Source organism: Natrix helvetica (genome assembly GCF_964273705.1).
Source record: "Natrix helvetica genome assembly, chromosome: 9".
Lineage (NCBI taxonomy): Eukaryota > Metazoa > Chordata > Lepidosauria > Squamata > Natricidae > Natrix > Natrix helvetica.
This window is the reverse complement of record NC_138560.1, coordinates 4,147,213-4,163,471: the sequence shown is the minus strand read 5'-3', so window position 1 is coordinate 4,163,471 and position 16,259 is coordinate 4,147,213. Positions and strand designations below refer to the sequence as shown.

The window sequence follows — 16,259 nt, the reverse complement described above, 5'->3', positions numbered from 1 at the left end:
TTCTATTCTATTATTATTTTCTATTCTACTCTTTTCTACTCTATTCTATTCTATTATTCTATTCTATTCTATTTTCTACTCTACTCTACTCTACTCTATTCTACGCTACGCTTTGCTATCCTGTTGTGGCTTTTTTCATTGCCGTTTTAACTTTGATCGGTCAATAAAAGAACTGCTTTACGTTGAAGACAACCTGTGTATGTGGCCTCTTCTCCCAACTCCTGCCCAGCTCCTGTGAATGCGACAACCTCCGAAATGGCATCGATGCAAGCTCTTCGTTCTGGTGCTGATGATTCCTCCTCACCATGTTTCAGAAAAGCTGCCCAGAACACGCAATTATCTGCATTCGAGGATTTTCTATGCTGCTTTCCTGTTTTGACCTCTTGTCCTGCCGGCGCCATTTTCACGCACGGCTGCTCTTCTCCTTCTTGCTTTCCGAGGGAATTGCAAAGTCTTGTTAGGTGATGAAATAAAGCAGCACATGGGACCATTCCTATCCTCTGGGGATCTAGAAGATGATGAGCTGCCTCAGGAGGATTTGTGCCACAGCAGATTGCATAAAAATGCAGGAAGCTGTAGCCCTCAGCTAACTTTCAGCTCAGAAAAGCTAAGTATAGGCACGTCGAATAACAGAGTTGGAAGGGACCTTCGAGGTCTTCCAGTCCAACCCCCTGCTCAGGCCGGAAACCTTATACCAGGGGTGTCAAACTGCTTAGATCTGACCCGTGGGGCCTCCTGGAATAGTGAAGGACAGGCCCACAGTGCCTCTGCTAGCAAAAATAGAGGACCACATGCAGCCCTCCCGAGCGCCACTTTCACTGGCAGAGTGTTGCAGGAGGCTGTCGCAGCCGGAAACGGAACTCGGGAGGCCGTTTCCGATGGCAGAGCGCTCCGGCCACCACAGGCACCCCCGACACGAGTGACGTCGAGCTGGCCACGCCCCTCGGCCACGCCCACCAGCTCTCCCTTCCCCGGAGGTCAAACTCAACCCTGATTATGGCCTTCAGTGAAATCAAGTTTGACACTCTTGCCCTACACCATTTCAACCTGTAGCATTGGACGGAAAGTGACAGAGCAGACGGAAAGTTGAAAAAAAAATGTAAGTCAGCAATGGCAAATAATTTTCTGTACGGTGGCCAAGAAAAAAACCTGTTTGTATCCACAAAATCCCCAGGAATTTACCTTGACAAGAGAGAGAGAGAGAGAGAGAGAGAGAGAGACACTGCATCTTTTTATACTGCAGGAAAAAGCATCAGACAATTCTTGGCACACATTAATTTTGCCTACCCAATCTTGATATATATCCAACCAGGAAGGCATTTATATTTCTTTCTTCCTTTCTTCCAAGACAATTGAGAAGGTGCTCATCACGAACGTAACGTACAGGCAGCCCTCGTCTTACGACCGTATGTTTAACCAACGTTCAAAGTTACAACGGTGTGGCAAAAAAGAGACTCACTGCTGGTCCTTGCACTTAGGACTGTGACAGGATCCCTCACTGGTCACAACGATCCAAATTTGGACAATTGATACCCTGTTTTCCCAAAAATAAGACCTCCACAGATAATAAGCCCAATTGGGCTTTTGAGCGCATGCGCTAAAATAAGCTCTCCCGCAAAAATATTGCAACACAGCAGCAGCCGTGAGGTGACCACGCTCGCTGCCTCCTGCACCTCAAAAATAATAAGACCTCCCTAAAAATAAGGCTAAGTGCTTATTTTGGGGCTCAAAAGAAAATAAGACTCTGTCTTATTTTCGGGGAAATACAGTAATTGAGATGTATTTGCTACAGTGGCAATGTCCCAAGGTCACAATTTGTAACCTTTCCAGCTGAGACAACCAAAGTCAACGAGGGAAGCTGGGTTCACTTAAGTCAGGGGTGTCCAAACTTGGCAACTTTAAGACTTGTGGACTTCAACTCCCAGAATTCCCCAGCCAACTCTGGCTGGGGAATTCTGGGAGTTGAAGTCCACAAGTCTTAAAGTTGCCAAGTTTGGACACCCCTGACTTAAGGGCTTAACAAGCATTGCAAAAAAAAGGTTGCAAAATGAAGCATGACTCACTCAACAGCCACTCTGCTTAGCGACGGATATTCTGATCCCAATTGTGGTCGCAAGCAGAGGGCTAGCTGTACGCTGATCTATTTTTGCCTGGCGTGCAAATTGAGCAAACCGATTCATTCTTCGCATGCGCAATGGGCTCTAATCGCGACCAGAAATCTCCGGTTCATTTCGCCAAGCTCCGCGTTTCATGATTAAAAATGATAATTCCACGGCAGGATATGGCACTTCTGTGGCGACAATAAACTCCTTGCTCTCTGATTAAAATTTTTTTTTGCCCTAGTTGACAAAGACTGCTGGCTATGAAAACTCAGGCCAAAAATTAAAAAAAAGTGACTTTATACGTTTGCAGACAATTTTAAGGGGTTCGAATTTAAAGGGTTTTTCGAAGCGCTTGGTGAACAGGTGACAGAGGAAAAAGTTATTGTTTAGTTCAGTGATGGTTAACCTTCTTGGTGCTGAGTGCCTAAAGAGTGCATGTGCAAAACCCCAAAAATGCACTGTGAGCCCTCCTTGTGCATGAGCACTGCCTCCCCCTTGCTCATTTTTGGCTTCCAGGTTGGTGCAGGAGGCTTTCTAGGCCCAAAACGGGGCACAGGGGGCTTTGCTTGGCACCCCTGCACCCCGTTTTGGCTTCCAGGTTGGTGCAGGAGGCCTGTGAGACCCAAAATGAGTTGTGGGTGGCTGCACGAGCCCCCAAAATACAATGCAAGCACCCCCCACATGCACCTCGCCTCCCTGTGCATGCACGGCAGAGACCCAAAGACCAGCTGGTTGGTGGGAGGCACGCACGCATGCGCAGTGGAGATGGGCTGGGGTGATGGCTGGCGCGCCGCAGAGAGGGCTCTGCTTGCCACCTGTGTTATGCGTGCGATAGGTTCATCATCACGGATTTGGTTAAGGAAAGGAGAATAAATTGCTTCTGGAGGGCCATTTCTGAATAAATAATAGATGAGCGCCTCTTGATTGCTTCATTTTCAACGCACCGCCTGGGATAAATCTCTTAAAATATTCATGAGTGGGAGAGACATGGGAACAAGGTCAGCCAATTAATAGGCATGGCAACTAAGTCAGCTTAAACAGATCTGAATCTGTGCAGAGAATTGAAACCGAAACTTAAGCAGTCAGCTGCTCTGAGAAGTAAACTAGCAGTCTGTATGGGCTTTTCTGCTGAAATGAAACTAGCTGTTTGTGTTTGCCTGCAACTCTCCTGCCTTGTGTTTACTTGGAAGAACCACCTGTTGGCTTTGTACATTTATTCATCTATTCTTATGTATATAAAGAAGTTAATGAATCCAGCTGAATCGGTTATCTGTGTGTGCTTTCCGGATTTGAATTTATGCAACAAACTTGAACGAAATCTCAATTTTCTCCCTTGCCACCCAAACGGGGGCCGTTCCTTCTGGATCTTAAAAGGCTGTCCAATTTAATTTTTTCCTACGGACGCTCTTGTCTGTGTATTTGGGCAACGTCCCCGATGCCAGAAGTCTCATTATCTAGGCCTGCTGCCAGCCAATTAAAAAAAGAAAATAGCTGTTGGGTTAATGAAAAACAAGGAAAGAGAAGGAATGTGCAGGACTTTGCAACGGGAGGGAGGGTGGGGGAATGCAGCGCGAATCTCCACGGGCTTTCGTAAGAGAAGCCCTTTCCCACGTCTAACCATTGTGTAAAACCCTGTTGGAGAGATCCCAGTTTCCCGAAACTGCTGACCCCACTTCTGACTAATGGTTTCTGCAGAATCTGTCTCCAGAACAGAAGAAGGGAAAAGAGAGTAAGGCAAGGCTTGAAGTATCAAGGAAACTCGTCAAATGAACAGGAAGCAAGACATTTCTCTGCTCCTGCTTTGCCACATCTTGGTTAACGGACTCACAATCAGAATAACGAGAACTCGCTCGTGCAACCATTAGTGTCTTCTCTCAGTCAATAGAATACAATCGCTAGCCTTGAAAATACAGTCTAAATGGTGCAGAAGCATTTTCTTAAGGACCTGGAGATAATAGTGGAACAATATTGATTTTATTATTTCACTAATACTTCCTCGGGCACTTAAAATGCCTTTTCTTTTCTTCCCTTTCCTTCCTTCCTCTTTTTTTCTTTCTTTCTTTTTCTTTTCTTTCTTCCTCTTTCTTTTCTTTTCCTTCCTTCCTTCCTCTTTCTTTCTTTCCTTCTTTCCCCCCTTCCTTCATTCTTTCCTTCCTTTTCCTTCCCTCCTTCCTTTTTCTCTTCCCTCCTTCCTGTCTCTTTCCTCCTTCCTTCTCTCCCTCTTTCCTTTCTCTCTCTTCTCTTCTTTGTTTCTTCCTTTTCCTCCCTCCCTCCCCTCCCTCCTTCCCTTTCCTTCCTTCCTTCCTCTTTCTTTCTTTCCTTCTTTCCCCCCTTCCTTCATTCTTTCCTTCCTTTTCCTTCCCTCCTTCCTTTTTCTCTTCCCTCCTTCCTGTCTCTTTCCTCCTTCCTTCTCTCCCTCTTTCCTTTCTCTCTCTTCTCTTCTTTGTTTCTTCCTTTTCCTCCCTCCCTCCCCTCCCTCCCTTCCTTTGTTACTGGATAAATAATTCAAGATGGCAAACATACTTAATACTCCTTCCTCCTCCTATTTTCCCTGTAACAATAACTCTATAGGGCTAAGTGGGGATAGGGTTGGCAATTGTCCCAAATCACCCAGGTGGGACTAGAACTCACTGTCTCCTGCTGAGTGGCCCCAAATCACTCAGCTGGCTTTCATGCCTAAAGTGGGACTAGAATTCCCAGTCTCCTGGTGCGTCTTCCAAAGTCACCTAGCCAGCTAGAAACAGGACTAGAACTCACACTCTTGGTTTCTGGGCCAGCACCTTTACCACTAGACCAAACAAGCTCTTTCATTACTATAGACCAGTAGTAGTTTGAAACAACGCTACCCTTCAGAACCTCCACACAAAATTTTGTAAAAGCAACGCTGGGTAAGGATTATGGGACTTGAACTCAACACACCCAGAGGCTGACAGATCGCCAAAAGCTGATGTACAGTAAGAAGCTACCTACTACTATTAAAAGAGTCTCTTTGGGAAAGGGAGAGAGGAGGAGAGAATGAAAGGAAGAGGGGGAAAGAAGAAAGAGATAAGGAGAGGAGGATGGAAGGGAGAGGAAGAGAAGGAGAAAGGGTAGGAAGGGAAGAGGAAGAGTAGGAGTAGGAGAAAGGGAAGGGAAGAAGGAAGGGGAAGGAGAGGAGGAAGGAAGAAAGTAGAGAAGGGAGGGAGGGAGAAAAGAAAGGGAAAATAAGGTGGTGTTACAACAGGAGAAAGGGATGGTAAATAAAGCAATCCGAACTGTATATTATAACCTATTGAATGAAATAATAAATGTATAAGAATGATAAATGTAAAGAAGAATAACAATTATATGGATGTATACTTAAAATGCTATGTAAGAGAATAAAAAAAATCTTTAAAAAAAGAGTCTCTTTGGATAGTGAGACGGACACACATAAATTTAACAAACTAATGAAAAAGTACAATGAAACGGTGGGTCTCAGTCATCCCGCCTTGGGGACGATGGGAAGGAAAAAGCCAAAATTCTACAAATATTTTTCCTTGTCTCAAAAGAGACAGAACATTCCGACCAGCAAGGACATCAGTTGTTTAATCAAACAATTCTCGTATTTACACTGCTGTTGGCAGCCTAAACAAAGATTCCTTCTCAGGAAGGACAGAGGCAAAAATGCAGAGAAACGAGGGGGCGGGGGGGCTCCACGAATGGGGCCCATGGAACTAAAGGACTCAGCATATTGGAAGTTGAAAAAGAGCATATGCTGAAGAGGTGGTTGCCTTATCTAAAGCAGCAGGCGAGCAAAGCTATGTTTTCTTTTTTTTGCATCGTTCCCTCACTTTTTCTTGAGATTTGAAAGAAGAAAACAGCCTCTGTGGTTTCTCTCAGAACAAGCTTGCAGCATCGGCTGGGTTAAGGCTGACTGGCCCAAAGGCCCCCCAAGCAACTTTGTGATTAACTGAAGGCCTGTTGTACTATTTCATATAATAAATAAAATCAAGCTTTCTCTCTCTCTCCATCTCTCTCTCTCTGCCTCTCTCTCTCCATCTCTCCCCCTCTCTGTCTCTCTTCCTTTCTCTCCATCTCTCTCTCTTTCAATTTCTCTCTCTCTCTCCATCTCTCTCTCTCTGCCTCTCTCTCTCCATCTCTCCCCCCTCTCTCCCTTCCTTTCTCTCCACCTCTCTCTCTTTCAATTTCTCTCTCTCTCTCCATCTCTCTCTCTCTGCCTCTCTCTCTCCATCTCTCCCCTCTCTGTCTCTCTTCCTTTCTCTCTACCTCTCTCTCTTTCAATTTCTCTCTCTCTCTCCATCTCTCTCTCTCTGCCTCTCTCTCTCCAGCTCTCCCCCTCTCTGTCTCTCTTCCTTTCTCTCCACCTCTCTCTCTTTCAATTTATCTCTCTCTCTCCATCTCTCTCTCTCTGCCTCTCTCTCTCCATCTCTCCCCCTCTGTCTCTCTTCCTTTCTCTCCATCTCTCTCTCTTTCAATTTCTCTCTCTCTCTCCATCTCTCTCTCTCTGCCTCTCTCTCTCCATCTCTCCCCCTCTCTGTCTCTCTTCCTTTCTCTCCATCTCTCTCTCTTTCAATTTCCCCCCCTCTCTCTCCATCTCTCTTATACATAAATATAAATGGGGAAGGGGCTGTGACCTGGCTACTCCTTGGTGCTGGCATAGAGGATTTTTGGAAAAGCAGAGAAAAAAAAACCAGTTGTGCAGGAGTGCCATAGCCAAACACAAAGAGAAAAAGCCACAGGATGACCAGGAAAATCTATCATCCATGCTTGCTCAGGAATTCCAGGAGTTGGAAGTCCACACGTCATAAAAGGGACATAATAGTTCCCCACCTCTGGTCTTGACGGTAAGGAAGAGAGCTTAGCAGTGCCACATGGAAAGAGGAAGAAGGCCTTCCAAAGAGAGAGGAAGTACTCCAGACTCTTTCAACTGCTTGTGAGAACTCCGAACGTTTTAGCTCTTGTTAGATGAATGGATGAGACATTCAGAGTTTAAAAACCTGCAGTTCTTTAGGGGCTCCAGGGCATCAGGCTTGGCCAAAGAAATCTCAGACTCAAAAGAATTACCCAGACGCATTTCAACTTCACAAAGGAGTGGTGGGGTGGCCTAGAAGTGGAGCGCTCGCCTCCCCCTCGGGAGGCTGTGAGTTCGATCCTAGGTAGAGACAGATATTTCTCTCTCTGGGCATGATGAGAATATATCTGCCGAACAAAACTCCATATTGGCAACAGGGAAGGGCATCCGGCCATTAAAATGCTCTGCTAGCTCCATTCAGTCGCCCAGACTGCACCCCGCAAGGGATTATGGGGCCGTTAAAAGACAATAATTTCAACTTCACAAATGCACGCAGACAGTTCAAGAAACACTAGCGTTAGACAGCAGGGACCCTGGTCTTGTCAACCCACCTGGAAATATTCAAACATGCGGAAATATTCAAACAAGATTTCTCTCCAGTTTAAGGAAGTAACGTTTATACATTAATCCGAAGCTACCAGGGGCAATGATCTTTGGTTCTGTCCTTCCTCAAACCAGCAGAATATTTGTTGAGGCAGACACCTAGCCTCAGTCTTCCTTTGTTCCTTTAAACATGTCTTTTTCTCCTGCTAAAACTGGATGTGAAATATTATCAGGGGATCGGAGGGGACCTCAACCTCATAAATGCTGCAAAACGTCCTAACAAGCCAAATAATTTGATAGCAGATCCAGTTACAAGCATGGGGAGCTCTCCTGCGCTTCATGTACTCCAGCAAGGACCAGACCAATGTGGACTTCAGCTCCTAGAATGCCAATGCACAATGGCCACGGTAGCTAGGAAATTCTGGGAGTTGAAGTCCCAGCTGTTGGCAAGAGAATTCTGGGAGTTGATATCTCAGCATGCTGGCTGGGGAATTGTGGGAGTTGAAATCCATGCATGCTGTCTGAGGAATTCTGAGAATTGAAGTCCAAGCGTGCTATCTGGGGAATTTTAAAGTCCCCACATCTTAAAGGTTGCCACAATTGGATAATGCTGGACTAGACAGCCATTTATTAAGAATATCGGAATTTGGCTTTTTGTATTGATCAGGAAGCTGGATTCAATACCCCAAAGGACCTTTTCCCAAAGTCTAGTGTTTTAAGGATCATTTTGTGGATTCAAAAAACCTCACAGCAACAAAGGTAGCCTTTAATACAGAACCAAGAAGCGACCAGTGGTTCACCCTGTAGAGTTTAACGGGTCAAAGCAAACTATCTCCACAGAATCTGCTCAGCAACAAGCAGCCTTAGGGTGAGTGGGATGTGTGTGTCCTTTCACACATGCATTGAAGGACAGCCACATAAATTAACACCTTGCATGAAGAAGCCGATTGGAAAAGAAGTCTGGTATCCCACTTAAATCACATCCAACACAACACTTTTCAATGGACACCCACACGTGTCTAATTGCGGGAAATCAAGTATTGAATAACCAAGCAGGAAGTCCAATTTCTGCCTTGGTTTTAATATTAGGTCAATGCTGGATCTTGTACGTTATTTTTGAGTGGACATTCAGTGCTAGAGGCTCTGCTGGATCCAGGAAATATAACACAGAGTTGGAAGGGACCTCGGAGGTCTTCTAGTCCAACCCTCTGCTCAGGCCAGAGACTCTATATGCTTTCAGACAAACAATTGTCCAATCTCAAGTTGCTCCACTGATTAATTGTTCCAGCTGTCAGGAAATTTCTCCTTAGTTCTAGGTTTCTTCTCTCCTTGATTAGTTTCCACCCATTGCTGCTCATCCTGCCTTCTGTGCTTTGGAGTGTAGGTTGACAACCCCCCCCTCTTTCTTTGGGACAGCCCCTTAGCTATTGAAACACTGCTATCATGTCATCCCTAGTCCTTCTTTTCATTAAACTAGACATATCCAATTCGAGCAATTGTTCTTTATATGTTTCAGCCTCTGGGCCCCTAATCATCTTGGCTGCTCTTCTCTGCACTCTTTCTAAACTCTCAACATCTTAAAATATAACTCACACGTTATTTGGGGTATGGTCCATTGGACCACAGCTTTGCGGTTGGGCAAGTAGAAGATGTGTCTCCAGCCAGGATTTTTATCACCAAGAGGTGTCTGGATGAAAGTCGCATCTGTGCATGCAAAATTGATACGGAACGCACGCCACTAATTTCATGTTGCGAAGTGGCTTGCGATAGCTTTTAACAGACATAGCAATAGCGCTTAGACTTATATACCGCTTCACAGTGCTTTACAGCCCCCCTCTAAGCGGTTTATAGTATTAGCCTATTGCCCCCAACAATCTGGGTCCTCATTTGACCCACCTTGGAAGGATGGAAGGCTGAGTCAAGAAAACTTCCAAGATAATACAATAATACAATAGTAGAGTTGGAAGGGACCTTGGAGGCCTTCTAGTCCAACCCCCTGCCTAGGCAGGAAACCCTATACCGTTTCAGGCAAATGGCTATCCAACATCTTCTTAAAGACTTCCAGTGTTGGGGCATTCAAGATCCCTTCCAACTCTGTTGTTCTATATTCTATGTAGGCAAGCAGAGCTGAATTTTCACTCATCTATCATGTGAGTATGTTTCAGTTTTCCTCACAATTAAGAGTCACGCCTCTCTCATTGCTCAGCTGGATTTAAAGTATTCAAACCAACCAAAGAGGTTTAAAAACAGGCCTCAATCTCTTTGCTGCCCAATTCTCCATCACCCAGACTTTTAAGCTCATCCCAGAGGCAATTTTGGAGATGACAACATATTTAACATTCCTGAAATTCACTTCATTTCTCCAGAACAGCGAGCAGTTGCAACCAGATCCCCAAACGGAATCTCCTTTTCTCTGTGTACAGATCGACTGTGGTTGTATAAATGCCCTAAGCCAGTGTTTCTCACTGTCTTTAAGTCCTGTGGACTTCAACTCCCAGAATCCCCCAGCCAGCACAGCTGGTGGGGAATTCTGGGAGTTGAAGTCCACAGGACTTAAAGTCGCCAAGATTGAGAAACCCTGCCCTAAGCCAACGTATCTCAACCTTAGCTACTTGTGGATGTGCGGATTCCAACGCCCAGAATTCCCCAGTTGGCACTGGGAAATCTGGGACTTGGAAGTTCACACATCTTCTAGTTGCTAAAGTTGAGAAACACTGCTCTAAGTGAAGTCATATTTAGTCTTTATCACATTTTGCTCCTGAAGCCACGACAGCCGAGTTCACCCTCTTAGCAAAACCATAACATGTTAGAACATATAATAAAAGGGTTGGAAGGGACTTTGGAGGTCGTCTAGTCCAACCCCCTGCCTCAGCAGGCGATCCTATACCATTCTGGACAAATAGTTATCCAGTCTCTTCTTGAAAACCTCCAGCAATGGAGCATCCACAACTTCTGAAGACAAGCCCTTCACACTGTCAGGAAATTTCTCCTTAGTTCTAGTTCAGAATCTCTCTTTAACTAGCTTCCACCCATTACTTCTTGTCCTGCCCTCTGGGGCAGAGAATCAGTCAATCCCCTCTTCCTTGTACCTACCCCTCAAATACTGGAAACCTGCTCTCATAGGTAATAACATAACAAGAATAACAGAATAGCAGAGTTGGAAGGAACTTTGGAGGTCTTCTAGTCCAACCCCCTGCTTGGGAAAGAAACCCTATACCAGGGGCAGCGAAACCTTTAGGCACAGAGTGCCCAAACCTGAAGGTGCACGCATATGTTTCTAGCACCACAGTGCTAGAAACCTGACAAGCAGTGGCAGGCGCGCATGCACACGTCGGAAACCTGAAGACCCACTGGCTGAGCTGGGGCGACGGTGCGCTTGCCCACAGAGAGAGCTGGGTGCACCACCTCTGGCCACGTATGCCATAGGTTCTCCATCATGGCCTTATACCATTTCAGTCCTTCTCTTTAATTTAGTTTGGTGTGGTATGTCATGGGAAGTCATTGCAAATGATAGTTTAGCCCAGCATACAAAGCCAGCCAACCGTGTCTGTTAACAAACAGCGGTGCAAACAAACCACATGTAACAGTCGGGCCGGTTTCACCTATCGTGCTAAATCAAAAAGCAAGCAGGGCCTTATATGGCTCAGGGAGATGTATCTCTACCAGGCAGGAGGTCCTAGAACCAAGCTAATGTACTCCATGTCTGGATGAATGCAGGGACTGCAGAGAAGAGCAACCAGGATGATTAGGGGACTGGAGACTAAAACATATGGAAAACGGTTTCAGGAACTGGGTATGTCTAGTTTGATTAAAAGAAGGATTAGGGATAACATGACAGCAGTGTTGTCATGTTATCCCCAAAGAAGAGGGAGTCAAACTATTCTCCAAGGCACCTGAAGGGCAGGACAAGAAGCAATGGGTGGAAACTAACCAAGGAGAGAAGCAACCTAGAATTAAGATGATTTCCTGACAGTGAGAACTATTAACCAGTGGAACTCCTTGCCTCCAGAAGTTGCGAATGCTCCATCACTGGAGGTTTTTAACAAGAGATTGGATGATCATTTGTCTGAAATGGTCTGGGACAGTGATGGCAAACCGTTTTTTCCTCGGGTGCCTAAAGTGCAAGCGTGATGTGTGTGCCGACACCCATAACCCAATGCCCCCCCCGCGGCTTGTGCCCATGCACATGTGCGCATGAAACCCCCCTCCCACGCTCCCATTCCCTATGCATGCATGTGCGACTCCCGTTTTGGTTCTCCCCACCCCCATTTTTGCTCCCAGGAGGCTTCAGGGAGGCCTGCTAGCACGAAAAGGGGGGGTTGGGGGGGGGAATGTGCTGCACCCCCCCCAACACACACATTCCATTTTGGTGCTAGCAGGACTCCCTGACTCCTCCTGAAACCAAAAATGGGATGCGGGAGGAGCGCTGCATCCCCTCAACCCCGTACATGCGTGCGTGACACTCCCCCCCCCACGCATGTGTGCGTGACTCCCAGCAAATACCCGAAAATCAGCTGGCTGGCCGGAGGGTGCCGTGGACCTGTCCTGGGGCTCTTGTGCCCGCAGATGTAGCTCCGCGTGCCACCTGCGGCACGGGTGCCATAGGTTTGCCATCACGGGTATAGGATCTCCTGCTTGAGCAGGGGGTTGGACTAGAAGACCTCCAGGGTCCCTTGGGACTCTGTCGTGCTGAGTAAGGAATGAGAGTGTTCCAGTCCTTGGGAAGAAGGCTTCCAACAGAACTTGGAAAGACAGGTGACAAACTCTCCCAAGGTTCAGCAGAAACAGAAAGGGCTTAGACCGCACCAGAGAAAGTAAACCATACCTAAGACTTGTATCTTTACAACCCCTTTCCCGTGCACCGAAGGTCCATCCATGATCACCACGTAGTCTCCGGAGTCATTCAAAGTTAAATTTTGAATGAGCAGAGAGCAGCCGAAGCCCGCAACTTCACGCCCGGAGTAGGAAGGGCCACTCGTGTTCCCAGTGAGTGGCGGTAGGTAGAGCGTGACAATCAAATGTTCTTTCGTGTTGAGCTCTCGGTACCAGTTGCACAAAACAAAATTGGCCGGGTTGTGTTTGAGGGTCAGATTGACAGTCCGCCCTTCTAATGTCTCTGGTGGGTTCGTGAAGATCGAGATGTTGTAAACGACGGTTGGTTGGCCCTGAGCCAACAGGAAGGAAGAACCGAGGATGAAAGCTAGAAAGTAGAAAGGGGAGGGGAGGAGGAGAAAAAGCTCAGTTCAAGCAAAATACCCATTCTGGCCGCACCCCAGTTATATCCTCACAAGAATGTCGATGGAGATTCTTAGTCCTCCAGGTAATGGTTCTACCAAAGGTGCTTTTTCAAGAGGCAACCGTCTGTTCTTTTGTTTTTCCTCGAAGACGTTTCGCTTCTCCTCCAAGAAGCTTCTTCAGTTCTTCAGAAGAGAAGAGTTCTTCTTCAGAACTGAAGAAGCTTCTTGGATGAGAAGCAAAAAGTCTTCGGGAGTGGGGGGGGGGAACCAAAGAAAATCCAGTGGCCTCTTGAAAAAGCCCCTTTGGGATTCGTCAAAAGAATCTCAGCTGATCAACAAATGCCTTATTCGGAAATCAATGTCTTTTTATTCTTTTTTTCTCCCTCACTTCCCTACACATTTCTCTACCACCACCCCCTTTCCTCCCTTATTTGGCCATTTTAGTTCCATTTTTTCTTCGTGTTCCTGCATTTTATATTTCGATCAACCAATAAACCCTTTTAAAAACCCACAATGTTCAGGATTTCCCTGGACAATCGAATGCTCCCGACGTGCAAAAATAAACCCATGACGTCAGTTTTCCACCACAGACAACTAACAGACGGTCATGTCTACAGAGTAGAAAAACTACCCTTTGGAGTTGCTTGCACTTTTTTTTTTAATGACCCCAGGAACAATGGCTAAAAGTGGGTGCTAGGTTCATTCTTTGCAATGGCTTGCTCCAAACAGGCCAGGCTAAGCTTGCCCAGCAACAGGGTGGCACAGAGTTCAAATTCTCCCTCCTTCTCTCTGGTGGATTTCTAGCCCTGCTATGTTGGCAGCCTTCAGCATCTCCCTGGGCACTTAGTTCAACATCTTAGCAGGTTGGGCAAAACAGATGTTGCCTTTAAAAGCCTCCTTTTTATTTATATATTCAAGCAGAGCAGTTAATGAGAATTTAGCACCGGTGTTTAATGCCAAATGCCCTCTGTCATGGCATCCTGCTTCTTATGTATGTATGTATGTATGTATGTATGTATGTATGTATGTATGTATGTATAGTTTTTACATTTAAAACAATGCAATGCCGCGGAGTCGGGGTGATCATATATTCACATTATGTACAGCTAGTTTCAACCATTAACAGTTATTCTACTTAATACATTGTCTGTCCTTCTGTTCGATCACAATATATACATTTGTTCCAGTCTTGTCATCTTAACTTATACCAATCATAAAATCTATTCCATACCTCGAAATATTCTGATTCCCCTTTATTTTTAAGTTCCAAAGTGAGCCTATCTGCTTCTGCACAGGCCAACACTTTTCTGATTATATCTAGCTCTGATGGTGTATTTTCTTTTTTCCAATGCTGTGCATAGGTTATGCACGCTGCAGTCAGTATATGTATAATTAGATAGAGTGTATCTTTCTTAAACCCCTGGCATCCTGCTTCTCTCCCCAACTTGTGGGGCTCAGGAAACGATTCAAAATTGGTTGTCCCCCCCAAAAAAAAGCAGTGGTCCAGGATGGGCTCAGGGTCCCCACGAGTTAAATTTGGGCTTTGAATTTCTATGCTGCTCACGTTATTTTGGGGTAGTTTTTCTTGCACAAACCTTGATAGCCGATTGAGTGCTGTAAAAAAAAAACCAAGCACCCTCCCAGCGCAGACAGCAGGTAACAGAGAAAAGAAGGAATAAAAAGCCGCATATTTTTAAAATTTGCAACGGGGGAAGAGAGGGGATTTTCCAGGAAAACCGAAGGATGCAGTTCTCAGCAGACTCTGCCGGCCAAATGGGAACGAAAGACCCTCCTCTCTCTTTTGAGAGCCAGCTGTTTTGCAGATGTGCTTGGGACACCCTCCCCCCCTCCCCTAACTCTCCCAATCGGCAGCCAGCCCAACCAACGATCGGGGGATCACGGTTAAGGCTCGGGAAAGTTGGTCAGATTCCAGCTAGGTCTTCCTGACCTGGAATCCATCCGCAGCCATCCGGGGCGGGGGCGGCGTTTCCACGGCCAACCAGGATTTTCGAGAATCCCCCGAGGATCTTTCCGGGAAAAACAAACCAACCAACCCACATCTGGAGCTCCAAACTTCAAAGGGTCGACCCGACGGGACCCCCCTACCCCTATTTACCTGCAAAGAGCAACGCCCACCTGGGGGGCGTCCATCCGCGAGGGTCCCGAGGGCGGCGGCGCCCACCTTCTGCCCGCCACTCCATGCTCCGCTCCGCCGTCCACCCGCGCGCTCGCCTTCCACTACCACATCCGTCGGCAGCAGTGCCTAGTGGTTTCTGCGCCCCCAACCGCCGGCCGAGAGAGGCACACCGAGCGCCCAGCCCCACCTAGCCCGGTCGCCACGCCTTCTAGGGAGGAGCCACAGCGTTGGGGCCCGATCCGTCCGCTTTGCCAGCCCGGGAACGGGGACGCAGCTCAAATAGGATCCCGGGCAGAGAGGAGGACGTGAAGAAGCCGGCTCCAGGGCGCTCTGCCCTACCACGCCTCGCCGGGTTGGACGAGCCGAGGGGAGGCAGTGACAGATTTGGAAGGGACCTTGGAGGTCATCTAGTCCAATCCCATGCTCACGCAAGAGACCTGTGCTAGGGATTCGAACCGCCGAACTGCCGATCTTTCTTTTCTTTCTCCCCCCCCCCCCAAGGTTTTTATTTTTTATTGCAAATTTTAACATATTTTACAAACAAAGTACTGTCCGGATCTTTTCTTTTCCATCCTCTCATATACATAATCCATTTTACATCCTATCACTGTTTCCAATTTCAGCCATATTACCCCCTTTCCATATTTTTAATCTTAAATTTACTTTCTTCTTACTACATAAACAATATCTCGAATCGCCCTTAATTTCTAATCCCTTACAATAACATCAGCTCCATCCCTAAATGTGTTTCTCAAATTCCCCATCCCATTCTTTAATATTTCATCTTTGTCTCTTAATTTAAATCATTTTCCGAAGTTAAACCAGATTGCCGTTTCACATTTCATCTGCTAATCTCCTTTGTTATAGGCAATCTACACACACAGAGAGACACACAATTCCATTATTTAAAAGCAGAATGTCTGTAAAACTATTAATATGAAAGATGTTTATTGGACTGTAAGGTAGTTATTAATACCATCAATATTAAATGGAGTTCGCTCAGACGCTGAAATACAACTTGCAAGCTAAGTAGAGAGAGTGGAAGAGAGAAAGGGAGAGGAAAGAGAGGGGTTAAGAGAGAAGGAAGCAGAAGGGAGGAAAAGAGTAGGAGAGAGAAGGAGTGGAAAGAGGAGAAGGAGAGAGGAAAGGGAAGTAGAGAAGAGAGGGACGGTAGAGGGAAGAGGTAGGGCAGAGGAGAGAGGGAGAGGAGGAAAGCGGGGGTGGAATATATCATATATCATATCATATGATGTATGACTGTATGGAAAGCAGAAGAGCAAATGATTGTTGTCGGTTGATGGTACCAGGAACTGATGTAATATTGGACAATACAAAATAGTGCTGTTTAAGCTATAATGGTATACTTATGATTACTTGTATGAAAATAATATTTTTTTTCAAAAAAA

The 16,259-nt window shown here is 46.1% G+C and overlaps 1 protein-coding gene across 1 annotated transcript in view; it reads right to left on the bottom strand.

Annotated features, from left to right (window-relative positions):
* The window catches only part of LOC309396427 (cell adhesion molecule CEACAM6-like), a 44,499-nt gene extending 29,465 nt beyond the window's left edge, over positions 1 to 15,034 (bottom strand). The window contains exons 1-2 of the mRNA XM_081961542.1: positions 14,833 to 15,034; positions 12,305 to 12,679 (exon numbers count right to left, since the gene is read on the bottom strand). Coding sequence (XP_081817668.1) covers positions 12,305 to 12,679; positions 14,833 to 14,917 — 460 coding nt within the window. The 5' untranslated portion in view covers positions 14,918 to 15,034. The remainder of the gene's footprint in view (positions 1 to 12,304; positions 12,680 to 14,832) is intronic.
* Positions 15,035 to 16,259: the final 1,225 nt, after the last annotated feature.